The sequence below is a fragment of the Hyperolius riggenbachi genome, chromosome 4 (assembly GCF_040937935.1).
Source record: "Hyperolius riggenbachi isolate aHypRig1 chromosome 4, aHypRig1.pri, whole genome shotgun sequence".
NCBI classification, from domain to species: Eukaryota; Metazoa; Chordata; class Amphibia; order Anura; family Hyperoliidae; genus Hyperolius; species Hyperolius riggenbachi.
This window is the reverse complement of record NC_090649.1, coordinates 492,220,734-492,237,457: the sequence shown is the minus strand read 5'-3', so window position 1 is coordinate 492,237,457 and position 16,724 is coordinate 492,220,734. Positions and strand designations below refer to the sequence as shown.

Here is a 16,724-nt window from a genome sequence, read left to right as displayed (position 1 = left end):
TGCTGGCTCCAGCGGGGGCGCTGTGGCTGCTTTCGGCTCCGAACTAGATGGAAATACCCGATCTCCGTCGGGTCCGCTCTACTGCGCAGGCGCCAGAGACTTGCGCCTGCGCAGTAGAGCTGACCTGACGGCGATCGGGTATTTCCGTGTAGTTCGGAGCCGACAGCCACCAGAGTGCCTGCGCAGGAGCCGGAAAGGTAAATATTTACGTCGCCGCTGTACGGAGGGCTGCAGCGAGACCCCCGAGGGACGGAGGACGGCGTGGGAAGCCTCATTAGGATCCTGAGGCTTCCCCCACCCGAGGTGAGTACCCCCCAGGGGACGTTTTGATGTTACAGATTCTCTTTAAAGAAACACCAAGCCTTTTCAGTGCTGCCGAGTAGATTTTTAGACTGGAGGTTCACTTTAAGCAGCTGCCTGATCCTTTTCCCTCGATGACTACATTGGTATAGGAACTCAGCCACCCTTCTGCCGGTTGCCAGGGTGACTCATTCTGTGGTGCACCACTTTGCTACCAATTGACGCATAAGGAGAGGATAGCCAGCTGGCTGACAGCCTCCTATATAACGAGATGACGATTGCCTTGTAACTGAATAGAAGGGCAAAATCAATAATGCAAGTACATTGCATTAGAGAGCTCTAATATTGAGCTATTTAGACAGTTTAGTTGCTAAGAGTACACTTACCCTTTAAATTATTTAGGGAAGAGTTCAAGGATGCATTAAATACGAGTATTCCTCAAGTTATGGCCGCTGTTTCAGAGCATTTAAACACTGTTCTGTTTTTCTTTGTTTAGGGAAGCAATTAAAAAATAGCATTTCCTGCCCCAAAAGACTTTGTGACATAATATGAGTAACTTCATTATCTTGAATCTGTTATTTCTGTATCTGACCATTCAGCGATCTGTCTGTAGTGTCTCTCTGGCAAAAGGCCTGTACTCCTTGCCCAAAATGGTCATGTGTGATTGTCTGAGAGCCTTTCCAAAGAGCGTACACACTACTTATTACCAATCAAACAAGAGAAAAACCCTGCGCAATCGCTGTTGTGCGTTTATCCCTCCTCCCTCCATGAGGAACAGGTTGTCCTGATAAGCTCCATAGAGGAGGATGACAAGTATGGCAGACAAACAGTTTACAACCAGGGAGAAGGATGCTTTAGAAGCAATGGTGGAAACGGGGCGTGCATGAAAAAGGGGAGCAAAGAACAACTGGTGCATGTTTTCGTTAATAAAACTACCGTTACTATCTACCAATATTTTAAGTGTAAATAGTGTAAATTATCATTATAAAATATCAGTATATAGTAACCATATTTTACTACAACTTAACTTAACCCTACTCTCACACAGTCACCCCCCCCTCCGATACCTAACCCTAAAACCCCCCTTCCTGATGCCTACACTTAAAACCCCCCTTCCTGACGCCTAACCCTAAAACCCCCCTTCCTGATACCTAACCCTAAACCCCCCTTCCTGATACCTAACCCTAAAACCCCCCTTCCTGATACCTAACCCTAAACCCCCCTTCCTGTTACCTAACCCTAAACCCCCCCTTCCTGTTGCCTAACCCTAAACCCCCCTTCCTGTTACCTAACCCTAAACCCCCCCTTCCTGATACCTAACCCTAAACCCCCCCTTCCTGTTACCTAACCCTAAACCCCCCCTTCCTGTTGCCTAACCCTAAACCCCCCTTCCTGTTACCTAACCCTAAACCCCCCCCTTCCTGTTGCCTAACCCTAAACCCCCCTTCCTGTTACCTAACCCTAAAACCTCCTTCCTGATGATTTACCCTAAAGCCACCCTCTGGATCAACTCTCTTGGGAATTACCCAGTAGATATAGCATGGAACCATCCAAGCCCTCTTTAAATGTAGATATAGAGTTTGCCATAACTACTTCCTGCGGTAAGATATTCCAGATTTTAGCCACTGATGCGGCTCGATTGATAAGATCCGACAGGACGGATCTCCGCAACGCCGATTCCCTGCTCGATCCCCGCGAGGGGACAATGGCAGGGAATCGTGCGGGAGATAAGCGGCGCCGGCGGGGACGAGCGGGCACGAGCGGGGAATCGAATGCGGCGCACGCGCGGCGAGCGGGGACGCGGCGGGCATGCGGAAGAGGCGATCCGGCGGCTAATCGAGCCGCCGGATCGCTACAATGTCCCTTCGTGTAGATGGGGCTTAAAGGATCTCTTTCTAAATAGATGGCAAAAACTTTTTTCCTCCATACACAGATCATGTCCCCTTGTCCGTCGTACAACTCTAGGGACAAAAAGCTCATCGCCAAGCTTTTATATTGCTCTCTGATGTATTTCTACATGTTAATCAGGTCACCTCTCAGTCGCATTTTTTTCAAGCTAAATAAGGCCACTTTGTCCAGCCTTTCTTGGTTAGTGGGATCTTCCATCCCTCTGAATAATTTAGCTGCCTGTCTTTGTACCCTTTCTAGAAGGTCAATGTCCTTTCTATAGTGTGGTGCCCAAAACTGTATCCTATACGCAAGATGTGGCCTCACAAGTGATTTATACAGAGGGAGCAGTGTGTGCCCCTCCCCCTGCATCATGTCCCCTCCCCCCACATAATGTCCCCTCCCACCGCATTATCCCATACTCCAGATGTGGCCTCACAAGTGATTTATACAGAGGGAGCAGTGTGCCCCTCCCCCTGCATCATGTCCCCTCCCCTCACATAATGTCTCCTCCCCTCACATTATCCCATATTCCAGATGTGGCATCACAAGTGATTTATACAGAGGGAGTAGTATACTAGCATCTCAAGATATTATTTCCCATTTTATGCACCCCGGAATTTTATCTGCTTTAGCTACCGCTGCTTGGAATTGTATACGATTACTCGATATCAACCAGTACTTACACTTCCTTCTCCAAGTCTGAATAGCTACACTACATTTGAGCACCCAGAGGAAGGGGCCAAGGGTCAAAGCTGGTAATTTGGGTGAGCTGCAGTAAAATGGTTGTGTCATAGACACAAATTACCGCCTCGGTGCGGTGGCTCCGCCCAGAGCTGGGCAGCCTTTAGCGTTAGGCATCGTTAGAAGGATGGCTTGTGTGAGAACAATTTATGCGTAAATATCAGTACATTTTGCAGTGGGAGGGGGAGGGGTGGGTTGTCGGTTAGGGATTGGCATCGGTAAAATATCTTTAATTTTTACCGATATTTTACCATTGGTGTTAGGCACTGAGAATAGTGGAATATCGGTAATTTTACGGATATCCCACATGTTGGTTTATCAGGCGCCATAATTACTGTAACACGCTTTTCATATGTACGCCCACCAATGGCCTTCAAAATTTGCTGTTAGGGGATGGTTGTATTTTGGAACTTTGCAGAATAAACACATTGTACCTACAACAATGCCGTATGGACTGTTCAGCATGCTGTCAGGACATGTTTCATGACAGTACAAGCCCTCTACCCATAGGCGCAGTACATAAGGTGTGCTAGCGCTACATTCAACACTGATTCCCTCACTGTGGCCATTTCTTTTATGTACATGAAAAAAGTGAGTGCTCGTTCTAAAAATAATGGCCTGAGATTACCATACAATCGATACGACAATGGGAGCCGCAGCTGCGGCCTCTAAACACTTACACAATGAGTGGAGCGGAGAACCCACAAACTTACCAGGCTGTGCATAATTTTCACTCCATCTGGATTGACTGTTAGCGCTTCGTTGTACAATTGCCTTGCCTCCTCCAAACAGGCTTTCATCTCGGCGAGCTTCCCACGCATGTACAGCACAGTGTGTGATGTGGGGAAAAGGCTGGCTGCCTCCTGGATACAAAAGCCTGCTTCTTTCATATGCTGTTGTTCCATGAAGAGTTCAGCTGCACAGTGTCGGAGGGGGGAGAGAAATAACAATAAATAACTCATTATTTCTAATTTGCCACAATTGTCAAGGAGCCACAAAACAGGCAGAGACATAAAAATACATAGGTGTTAGGAAATGGATCGCGCCGTAGGTGAATGACTGTGCGAGGTGTCATGTGACATCATGTGATCTGCGAGTGGCATCTCCTACTACGGTACACATGGCGGCCACCGGTGACCTGCTAATAGAGCGGCAAAACACTTCCTTTCTGCGATAATTTATTTTTCATTTTGGTCTTGGTATTTACCGTATTTTTCAGAACTGTAAGACGCTCCTGCAGAGTCGGGACAAGGTCCTCCAGCACCCAAGACTGAGACACCAAAGTGCGCCCCTCCATCCCTCCCACCCCAGCCGTCACACACTGATTGCTATTAGACTAAGAGGCTCCCCAGGGCCCCCAACACCTTAATCTCTAGTTATCTGGATTGTAGTCTCTGCCATGTATCTCCTTTTCTTTCTCTCTGCTTCAAATACAATAAGGGAATGATAGCTGAGTGAATTGTGCGCCCCCTCCTACACTGCGCCCTGAGGCTGGAGCCTCTCTCGCCTCTGCCCGGCCCCGCCCTGTGCCCCCTCCTACGCTGCGCCCTGAGGCTGGAGCCTCTCTCGCCTCTGCCCGGCCCCGCCCTGTGCCCCCTCCTACGCTGCGCCCTGAGGCTGGAGCCTCTCTCGCCTCTGCCCGGCCCTGTGCCCCCTCCAACGCTGCGCCCTGAGGCTGGAGCCTCTCTCGCCTCTGCCCGGCACTGCGCTCCTGACCATAAGACGCTCCTCGGTTTAGAGGACAAAAAACAGGGAAAAATATACATACTAAACCTGGTGCATCCATGGTGAAGGTGCATCTTGTGGATTATACCCCCTTTGTACCTCATGCCCCCTTGCACCTCTTATGTCTCTCTGTGCCCTCCTCTGTCCCCCTGTGTCCCTCATGTGTCTGCCTCTGTCCTCCTTGTGCCCTACTCTATAAACCTTTGTGTCCCCCTCTATGCCCCTTTGTGCCCCCCTTGTGTCCTCCTCTGCATGGGCACAGTACAGTCCCTGACATTGCAGCAGGTTGGAGGTTTGTATTGGCAGAAGTTCACAGTCCAGGAATTCCCTGCATTTGGACTGGAAGACGCAGTTACTTTTCCCCCCACTTTTGGGGGAGAAAAAGTGAGTCTTATGGTGGCCATACACGGTACAATAAAAACGTTCGATTTTCCCGTTTATTCGATCTAAATGATCGAATTGAATGAAAGTTGAAAATATTTTTTTTTTTCGATCAAGAAATTCGAACGATTATCCCTCTGATATAACTCTGGGACACTTAATAGGCTGTCATTGATTAGAGACAGCAACACAGTCAACCTCCTTTGTAAATGTTTGAATATAAAAGAAAACCCCGGGGGTACCTAAAAAAGTCATTTTAGGAGTAAGAGGATAAATATTATTTCATCCGTTTATTTTAACCTCGGGTTCACTTTAACAATCTTATAGGCTACAAATACAACAAAATAAGAAGGTTTACTAATCCTTTATTATTTCTACCTGACAAACAAACTAGTGATCTTTAAAAGTAAAATTAAAATCCAAAATGCCCTTTAAAGGACAACTCAAGTGAGAAGACTATGGGGGCTGCCATGTTTACTTCCTCTTAAACAATACTAGTTGCCTGGCAGTCCTGTTGGTCTATTTGGCTGCAGTAGTGTCTGAATAACACCTGAAACAAGCATGCAGCTAATCTGTCAGATCTGACAATAATGTCAGAAACACCTTATCTGCTGCATGCTTGTTCAGGGGCCTATGGCTGATAGTATTAGAGGCAGAGGATTAGCAGGGCTGCCAGGCAACTGGTATTGCTTAAAAGGAAGTAAACATGGCAGCCTCCATACACCTCTCTCTTCAGTTGTCCTTTAATTCCCTTTCTGGAAGGAAGGACTGAAAATGGCCTTTAGGTTGTAATAAAAAAGAGCGATAGGAACAATACACAGAAATATTGACAGGCTGGGCTCCCTCTGGTGGAGTGAATGTTCCCCATGTATATGTTGAGTCACCAGTAATGAATGCCATTATCTAGCGCGTGTCAACAGTGCCAAGGTTACAGATAATAGAGTGAAAGCTTGGAGTGAAACAATTTATCACAGGGCGGGTTCCGAGCCACCAGCTGCCACACCCCATTCACAAGAAAACATTTGATATAGTACGCTACAAACAGGCCTACTGAGAAGGAAGACAGACTTCTGGAAAACGCTATTCTTAAGGGGCCCATACACCTAACGATTTTCCCGCCGAAACGGCCGTGAAATCGACGCGCACACCGCTGACAGAACGATGGATTTCCGTCCGAAATTCATCGTTCCCGTCGACTCCCGTCGCTCCATTAGCGCTGAAGATTTTTCTCGGTCGCCGGCGGGTCGGGAGTGCGTCGATAGTGGCGTTCGAATGCCCGACAACCAGCGCAATACAGCGGGTATACATTACCTGCTCCGCCGGCGCGAGTCCCCGCTGTCACCTCCCGGCTGGCATCTTTTCCGCATCACGGCATCCGGCATAACTTCCTGTGTCACTGCAGTGACAGCGGAAGTACTAATAGACGGCGCTCTATTTGAACTTCCGCTGTCAGTGACAGAAAGTTATACGACTGATGTGTCGGATGTGTGATGCGGAAGGTGATGGGAGAAGATGCCGGGACCAGGCGGAGAAGAAGACAGCGGTGGACCAGGGGACTCGCGCCGGCCGGAGCAGGTTATGTATGCAGAGGGGGGGCGGCAGCAGCAGCGGCAGCTCCACAGATTGTGAACGGTTTCAGGCTGAAATCGATTCACAATCTGTTTGCAGTAAAGGTGGCCATACGATCCCTCTCTGATCAGATTCGATCAGAGAGGGATCTTTCTTTTGGTCGAATCTGATGGCAAATCGACACGTGTATGGCCACCTTTACACGTCACTCCATCCAATCGGTGGACTTCAGTCCCATGACCGAAGAACTTCCAGTCCAATGACATCATTGACATAGCCAAAGTCCTCCCATTTTTGGACTGCAGTAAATCTGAAGTCGCACAGGAATTGTAACAAAGAAAATGACCAATCCTTCGCTCTCTCCATCCACTACCCATAAAATGGAGCGTCATCTTCAAGATTGGCCTATTAACTTTCAAATCTTTACTCAATTTGGGCCCTGGATAACTGAAGGATCTATTGGAACTGCATCACACCTTCCACAATCTTAACTCAAAAGGATCTAATAACTTGGTCACCCCCAGAGTCCATCTTAAAACCTTTGGAGACAGAGCCTTCTGTCATGCTGCTAGTACACTCTGGAACTCCCTGCCCCACCCAATCAGGACATCTCCATCCCTGGAAGCAAACTAGAAAGCCATTTTGTACACCGGACTATTTCCTCTGTAGCACAATCCACCCTACAACTGTATAAATGATAACTATACGGTTTGAGTCCTATGGGAGAAAAGCACTTTACAAATGTTACTGTATGTTATATAAAAGAATTGCCAGCATGGGCATAGCAATTACCCCTGTGATCCCCGCCATTGCAGGGGGGCCCAGAAGATTTGGAGACCTTCTCCACCCTTTCCCCAACAGCAAGTGCAGCCAATTAGTAAAAAACATTCCTTTCTGCTCACAAAAAATGTCCCTGCCACCTCCGCCCACTTCTAGACACTGCTTCATAGCAGAACACACTCTGCTGCCATTCGCCGATCACGTGACCCTCATGGGGCTCGGGGACCAAGAGGGCTATCATTTTTGCAGGGGGCCCTATTAGGTCTAGCTATGCCTCTGATTGCCAGTACGTGTCACTGAAAACCCAGAGGGAGATACACTATAAATAATATGTTGATAGACCCTCTTAAAGAGAACCAGAGATGAAGCACCCTCTTGTATTTTACCTTATAAATCAGTGGGAACGTGACAGTAAACACCTAATCTGCTCTTTGTTTCATTGTTCTCTGTTTAATCTGACTGTTACCACCTCTGATAAGAATCCCCGACTGAGCACTCAGTCTAGCTTTGCTACGGAAAGATTATAGCTGAGTCTGTCTTCTCTGGTGTCTTTTCGTTTCAAGGGTTTTTATTGAACAAAAGATATATATACAAACAAGTGAAATTCACATAGGCCCCACACATGGGGCAATTGCTTGATTGAAATCTTAATGTACATCATCTCAAGAAAGATATTTGTTACAGTGCAAAAAAGATGGCTGTAAAGCAATCAAGAACGGGTAACAAACTTATTGGTATCAATAACAGCTTTATCAGGATTGGGGAGGGAAAGGTGAGGAAAACATGGGGTAAAAGGGTAAGGTAAGGGGGCGTGAGAGTAGGGGTCAGGGCAGACCATGAGTGGGTTTGCCACAACATGCCTATGGAACTGCCCAGGAAGGAGAAAGGTTAATGGGGGGGGGGGGGGGGAGGGGAGAAGGAGGGGGTGAGGGAAAAAGAAGGGGGGGGGAGGTGAGCTCTAGGTTAAAAATTTATTTATACTCTAACATACAATACCATTCCTACTTGAACTCTACTTAGGTCTCACTCCAAGTAGTCTGCAATAATATACCACATCTTATGCCAGGGGGTTCAAAATGTGTGGAGGGTATATCTAAGACCCAAATTATCCTGGTATTGAATCCAGGGATCCCAGATATTGAAGAAGCTTTCCAACCTATCAAATACTCTAGCTCTTATGTGTTCTGATAACATTGTTTTATTCAAATCTTTATAGACATTTTCTGGGGATAGGATAGGAAGTCTCCAACAGGAGGCTAGGTGTCGTTTAGCTTGGGCCATTATATACTGTATTAATTTATGAGTGGAGTGTGAGATAGATTGGGGCCTATCCCCTAATAATACAATTGCTGGTTCCAAGGTAATCTGTTTATTTAACATCAAACATACTTTATTCCAAATAGACCTCCAAAAGCGCTGGGCCACCGGACAGCTCCACCATATATGCCATAGATCTCCCCTATTATTACATTTTCTAAAACATAAATCTGGAGTCTCGGGGTAGAACAAATGAATCCTGGTGGGATTAAAGTATATCCTGTGGAGCAACCTCAGGGAGGTCTCTATGGAAGAGTAGAATAGAGAGCCCCTTGTGAGTATAGAGGAGCAATGGGCCCAGCGGACATCAGACATAGTCTTATTACAGTTTTTTTCCCCAATCGTCATGTATCTTAAGTCTAGGCGCAGTGTTAGTCTGGGTAAGTATCATGTATAGATCAGATATTAGTCCTTTATCCATAGCTTGGGTTTTACATTTAATCTCAAATGGGGAGTATACTAGGACCTCCTCGAATGGATCTAAGGATCTTAAGAATTTTATTATCTGTTCAAGTCTGGCCCTCTCTTCTTGTGGTACATTATGGTCAGTAGCGAATTGATGTGGCGAGGATAGTTTGAAATGTGTTAAGAATTTACCCATAGTAAGGAAACCTTTCTGGATCCACCATTGATATTTCCAGGGCTGAAGGCCCTGTCGGAAGTCAGGGTTATGTAAGATATTAGTCATACAAGAAGTGGAAGATTGTAGACCATGAAGATATCTTAATCTACACCATAATGCTAGAGAATGTCCAGCTATCGGGGCCTTTTTCTTTATATTGTTGGGATGTATAGATTTTGCCCACATAAGGCCCACTAAAGAAAGAGGACTCAAGAGGGTCGCTTCAAGTTTCACCCATAGTGGGTGAGTTGTTGCGGAGTTCACTATTGCCAGTTGAGTTAGCTGTGCTGCATAGTAGTAGTTTATTAGGATTGGGGCATTTAGACCACTCATATCCCTGGGCCGGGCTAGAGTATTATATTTTATACGGGCCTTCCTTTTCCGCCATATACATTGTTGGATCTGTTTCTGGAGACGACCCAGCATCCCTTTCTTTACTGGAATTGGGAGGACCCGAAAAAGATAGAGAATTCGGGGGAGAAGAGTCATTCTGACTGATGTTACCCTACCCAACATGGACATTGGGTATGTATTCCATGTTTCTAGGTCAGCTGCCAACTTTCTAAACATAGCAGGATAATTATGATCATACAATTTGTTCGGGTCATTTGAAAGATTTATGCCCAGATATTTCAAGTACTTGGGTTGGTATTGGAGGCCTAAAGATTGAGCTAACCTCTGTCCCTCCACAGGTCCCGTATGGGATAGCATCATTTCTGACTTATCCAGATTAAGTCTAAAGCCAGAGAACCCTGAGAAGTTTTCAATGACTTTTAACAAGGCAGGTACCGAGGTTTGTGGGGATCTAAGAGTCAGCAGGATGTCATCCGCGAACAGAGAAAGCTTATATTCATACTGGCCAATTGATACTCCTTTGATATCCTGTGATCTGCGTATCATTTCAGCCAAAGGCTCAATCATCAAGGCAAAGATTGCCGGAGAGAGCGGGCAGCCCTGCCTTGTTCCTCTCTGGATGGGAAATGACACCCTGCTGACTGCTGGTAATTTTAGAGTTGCAGTTGGGAGAGAGTATAGTGCAGCAATTACGTTTAAAAAGTTACCAGTGAAGCCATATTTCTGAAGGACCAAATGCATATAGGGCCATTTTATAAGATCGAAGGCCTTCTCCATGTCAAGGGCCAGTATAGCCAAGGGTGAAGAAGACCTTCTATTAAAGTGCTGAATGTCCAATATTTTGCGGATATTATCCGAGGCCTGTCTAGTTGGGATTAAACCCACCTGATCTCTATGGATAAGGGCTGGGAGAAGTTTATTAATCCTACTGGCTAAGATGGCCGTAAATAATTTATAATCCACCCCTAATAAGGAGATTGGGCGGTAGTTCTTAGTGATGAGGGGATCCCTTTGTGGTTTAGGTATGACCACAATTGATGATGCCAAAAATTCTGTGGGGGGTATATGTCCTTTTAATATGGAATTAAAAAATTTAAGCAGGTGCGGAGTCAGGGTAGTTTCAAATTTTTTATAATATAGGGCTGTCAGCCCGTCTGGCCCAGGAGATTTTGCATTTTTGTTTTTTTTAATGGCCTCACGTAGTTCCTCAGCTGTAATACTACTGTTAAGCTGTGTTATCGTAAGAGGGGTCAAAGTTTTGTGGATTGTGTGGTTCAAAAATTCTATTCCTTCAGGGATCTGTGTACTAGGGGCTTCATCTTTGTATAATTGCGTGTAATACTTTTTAAATGTCTCATATATATGGTCAGGATTTGTTGTTATTCTACCATTTGTGTCCCTTATCCTTATTACTCTATTGATTGATTGTTGGGCTCTTAGTTTGTGGGCCAGCTATCTGTTGGGCTTGTTGATCTGGTCGTAGGCCTTGGCATTTGTCCAGCTTAAGGCCTTTTGAGCATCCTGATTTAAAATAGCCTCCAATTGGATACCCACATCTTGTATTTGTTTATATAAATATCTCGAGGGATTCTTTTGGTTCATGCAGTTAAGAGTGTTCAGCTTGTGTTCTAAATTTGATATAACAACACCTTTTTCTCTTTTTTGTCTGGCTGCTATTCTAATGAAGTGGCCTCTTATGACAGTCTGGTGTCTTTTCAAGCCCAAGCCTGCCCCCTTGTGGCTCTGCTATAATGACTCAGCTATAATTATTCCCTGCAAAGCCAGACTGAATGCTCAGTCCGGGATTCTTATCACAGCTGATAACAGACACTTTTAGCAGTGAGGATGAAACAGAGAGCATGGTAAGTGTTTTCTCTAATGTTCTTACTGATATATATGGTAACATACACAAGGGTGCTTCCTCTCTGGTTCCCTTTAACCACTTCAGCCCGAGAGGAATTTTCACATAGAGGCGCTGCTCCCATGCATTCACCAATAACTTTATTACTACTTATCACACCTGAATGATCTATATACTGTTTTTTTCAGGACAAATTAGGATTTTAGTGTGTGTTAATTTTGTTTAGTAATCACCTAATTTTCTATGCATTTTAAAGGGAAAATAGGAGGAAAAAATAGAAAAAACAAACTATTTCTCCAATTTCATCCATTATAGCTTTACAATAAACAGTGCTGACTAGAAGTTAAACCCACTTATTTTGTTTGCTCATCCATCCTGGTTATTGCAACATTTAGATTATGTTCCTAGCCCAATGTATGGTGACAATATTGTATTTGGAAATAAAGGTGTCTTTTTTTCTGTTTTTTGCTTTCTCATTGTACACTATTGATGATTACTAGACCTTATTTTCAATAATAATAATAATCTACCCTCGTGGCATACATATTTAAAAAGCCAGGTTCCTAAGGTAACAATATATGTTTTTGCTTTTATATTCTGTCACTTTGTTTTCATTTTACAAGTCTTTTATTTTGGTACAGAATATGCAAAATTTTATTTCTTTTCATTCAGTTTGTGACTAAAAAGAATACACAAGACATGGGCCTCAACCCTAAAACTCTTTAAACTCTATTCTACTATCTATCATGGTTAAAATGATACCACATATGTCTCTTGTAGCATTGCAAAAACTTTCCCAAGTTTGATCATAATTCTGAAAATGACTTTTTATGTTTGATTGAGTTTGTCCCTACCTATTTTTCATGTGACGTGGTTCACAGCTTTTAGACACACCAAATTGTATTCTACAACTCGCCACAGTTAACAGTAGTAACAAAGTAGTAACAAACTAGTGGTGCACTGTCCACAACTACAGTGGACAAATATACTCGTCCAGTTGTCTTTAAGTGGTTAATAATGGGTGAGGCTTTTTTACGCCCATGAATTAATATCAAATACATATAATCAATTATACAGTCAAACGAGGGTCGCCAATTGTGCCAGCCCTTTTTCTCACTAATGTGCCCCACACCATCCAACTGTAACCCTCTCTAGTCATGAAACATTGGACTGGTGGGAGCCACTAGTGACAGCTGGCCAATAGAAGCAGCTTCTTTCAGGCAGGAAAGGGCGATACCAATTATGGCTCAGTCTGGAGTCTCACTCCATAAAACGATGGACACATATCGTGTGTAGGGCAATATAATAATTTACAGAAAACTCCAACACAGGCTGTTGCAAGAGCTTAGAAGATGCCACTCCCTCGGGAGGAGCATCTTCCATCAAAGAATTGAATGACACGCCCTCACTCAAAATATCTGCCCCATCATAGAGCTCAGTGACACACCCTCACTCCATATATCTGCCCCATCATACAGCTCAGTGACACGCCCTCACTCCATATATCTGCCCTGGCAAACCTGTCTGGGAGAGCTTATAGTCCGTCGGCACCTCCCGCTAGGCGGGTTTTCAGCAGACTGTAGTGTGTGTGTACGGACTGATAAGGCTGTTCCTAAACGATCCACCCGGCGGATCATTCAGAAACAGCCTTATAAGTCTGCCGACAGTGCGTACACACGCACTACACTCTGCTGAAAACCCGCCCAGCAGGAGGTGCTGACGGACCCATCGTTGGCTGCTGTTGTGCGTGTGTACGCACCTTTAATGAGGAGTGGAAATCTACAGGCAAAGAACCAAACCGTTTATCAGACTATTGAAGTGAGATGGACATAAAAAAACGCCCTTCCTTGTTCATGTTGAGGGTCACTGACTGGATTTCTATGGCTGAAAAGCTGCATGTATTCCTAAGAACCCTACATACATAAAGAATCATGTGTCCTCATCTGGCAATCTGGTGGATGAATCTGGGTTTAGCATATTCCAGGAGAAAGCCACCTGCTTACACTCCTAGTGCCAACTATAAAGTTTGGTGGAGGAGGAATAAGTGTCTTTAGCTGTTTTTTATACTTTTGGCTAGGTGCCTAAATTCTAGCAAAGCAAAACCTTTCTGCTACAGTGTACAGGAGTATTGTACAGACCTACAGGCTTTCAACCGTATGTGGGAGAGTTCTTTAATGTTTTGGCAACGCCAATGTCCTTATGTGGTCACTGACTTCTGTGTTAAAGGGAACCTAAACTGAGAAGGATATGGATTTTTCCTTGTAAAATAATACCAGTTGCCTGACTCTCCTGCTGATCCTGTGTCTCTAATACTTTTAGCCACAGCAGCGCCTGAACAAGCATGCAGATCAGGTGCTCTGACTGAAGTCAGACTAGATTAGCTGCATGCTTGTTTCAGGTGTGTGATTCAGACACTACTGCAGCCAAAGAGATCAGCAGGACTAACAAGCAACTGGTAATGTTTAAAAGGAAACACCCATACCCCTTTAAAGAACTATCCTACGCAGCGCCCAGTTGCATCCCCATCAAGCACCTTTGGGATGAGTTGCAATGCTGACTACAAGACAGGCCCCATCGTCCTTCGGAATAGGAGTTTCCAGTGTGTTCCCTCGGTAGGCTGGAATCCTATAGGTTCTTCTATTGATAAGGATGTAATAATGAAAGAAACCAATGCAAGAGCAAGCATAGGGGACTGTAAAACCACTGGGTCAGCGGTCAGGTAGAAATGGTTGACCAATTTATTTTTCATTATATCATTGGTAAATAAAACTTCCTTTCACTATCAACTGGAGCCTTATCATGTGACAATAAAATCAACATTCCATAGAGATCACCTGGCAGCACTAAGATGTCAAAACCTGTGATAAAATGTCAGAATGTAAATCAGGGAGAGGCAAGATTACACAACGGGCAAACACTGACTAAATAATCTAAAAATCAATATTGTAAACAATAAGAAAGTTTATTAATTGCGTTATTTTCCCCACAGTTCCTTTTTAAAGAGAACCAGAGGTATGTTCTGACAATGCTATCCTACTGAGGCTGGGTCTGCCTATACTGCCCAGCCTCTGTTGCTATCCAGATCTCCCCTACGTTCCCCTACGCTCTGCTATCCCCCATAAATCACAGCCGCACTGCCGACACGCAGCGTGTCACAGTGGGCTGTGTTTACCTCTGTATTGTCAGTCTGTTGCTCCCCCCACCTCCTGCATAGCTCCGGTCCCCGCCCTCGTCCCTTCCCTCCTCGCTGATTGGAGGGAAGGGACGCGGGCGGGGACCGGAGCTATGCAGGAGGCGGGGGGAGAGCTGAGACTGACAGTACAGAGATAAACACAGCCAGCACCGTGCGGCTGTGATTTATGGGGGATTGCAGAGCGCAGGGGGGGCTTAGGGGGGATTGAAATAGCAACAGATGCTGGGCAGTATAGGCAGACCCAGCCTCTGTACGTGGATTACATTGTCAGAACCCCACCTCGGGTTCTCTTTAAAGGACATCCAAGGTGAAAATAAAGTGATGAGAAAAACAATTGTATCTATCCTCTTTCTCCTAAAAATTACTTTTTATACGTACCGCAGTTTTATTTTATACGTAAATCTAGTTTTTACTGTTTCATTGTCTCTGCTCAATGACACCTTCAATGAAGTATGCCCGAGCTCAAATCTATGAATGATTGACCCTTTTTATCTCTTTCCTACTCTCAGAAGCCATTCACTGACAGGAAAGTACTTTATGGCTGTAATTAGTGTTAGAAACTGTCACTTGCATACCTGATGTTTAACATCTTAAGGCAGAGAAAGAAAAAAAAGGAACACAGCCTAGCTATTTGTGTACTTGGCACTGTACATACCCATGTCTATCTTATCATGTCACCTCGCTTGTCTAGATCAGGGACTCTGACTAATCTCCGACCATATTAAGGGCCCTTTTCCATCAAAAATCAAATAGAGATTTTCTCATTTTACACTGTGCTCACCTCAACGGATTATTGCGCATGTCCGACGTTCACGCTGGATGATTACGTCCCAACACAAACGCAGGAAAAACGTTTGGCTAAAAATCTAAATGCACCAGAGGAAAACAGGCACCGCGGTTACCATGTTAATTGCGATGCCCTTGCAATCGTCAAATGGCATGCGATCCAAAAATCAGAAATCTGGCTAGCGGTAAAAGGGCCCAGGTCAGGCTATTGGCATGGTTTAAAACGGACCTGAACTCAGAATGTTCTCTATGCTCTGAAAGATAAGCAACAGCATTATAACCTTTAAAGAAAAAATGTCTTTGTTACGGCGGATACAAATCCTGCAATCAATCTGCAGTGTTTCTACCTCCTACTTTCATGGAAGCAGACATATTGTCAACATTCTGTGTTTATAAATTAACTGCTCTGCCGAGGCAGCTGGCTGACACAGCTGAGAGATCAAATTACACTTGTGATTAGTCACAGATGAGGGGGAATTAGACAGGCTAAACTCTCTAAATACATACAGGGTGCATTTCTCTTGTTTTTCCTTCTGTCCTGTGCAAGAGTTCAGGTCCACTTTAAAAGGAAATTAATATGGCATCTTTTATATCCCTCTCACTACAAGGTCACTTTAAATGCATTAAGTAATCAAACAATAATTTAAGAAACACAATAGACTTATTTTATTTCCGTGGGCATATGCTGCTGCTTTACATGTACATTTCCAGGTTAGTAAACAGAGCTCAGGCAAATCATGTATAAAGATGGATTAGTTTGTTTTGCCTTTGTCTAGGCGGCCAATCGCAGGTTGTCAGGTCTGTGACTCTTCCTCTTGCCCTGCAGTCACTGCTCGGTTACAGAGCTAGCAGCTTGATTAGCTCCCATGAGTCAGCGGGCGGAGATCAGTGTGGAAGGTCCTTAATGTGCATTATTCAGCGTATACAGGGCGTGAGAGGCATGGCGGAGCTGTGCGCATCGCTAAAGAGATCTCCTGCAATTCAGGCGCTTCATCACAAAGTGAAATTCCCCTCTCTCCATCCATATTTCAGCAGCCGCTCCCCCCGCACCCCTTCCTCTCGTTACGCGCTATCATTTCAGATGACAGAGGCAGGGAAATAATTGGCATGGCGCTGATGTCTTCCTGTCTGCTGAGCCAGAGAATTCTAATGTGAAGAGTCAGGAAAAACACAATGTGGATCAAAAAGGCAGCGATATCAAAAGG

The 16,724-nt window shown here is 44.9% G+C and overlaps 1 protein-coding gene across 5 annotated transcripts in view; it reads right to left on the bottom strand.

The window, feature by feature from the left end:
- Nucleotides 1–16,724, bottom strand: part of TTC7A (tetratricopeptide repeat domain 7A) — a 464,279-nt gene that overhangs the window by 99,965 nt on the left and 347,590 nt on the right. For all 5 annotated transcript variants that reach the window (XM_068233041.1, XM_068233042.1, XM_068233045.1 and 2 more), the window contains one exon: nt 3,645–3,847. In XM_068233041.1, the coding sequence (XP_068089142.1) occupies nt 3,645–3,847 (203 nt within the window). The remainder of the gene's footprint in view (nt 1–3,644; nt 3,848–16,724) is intronic.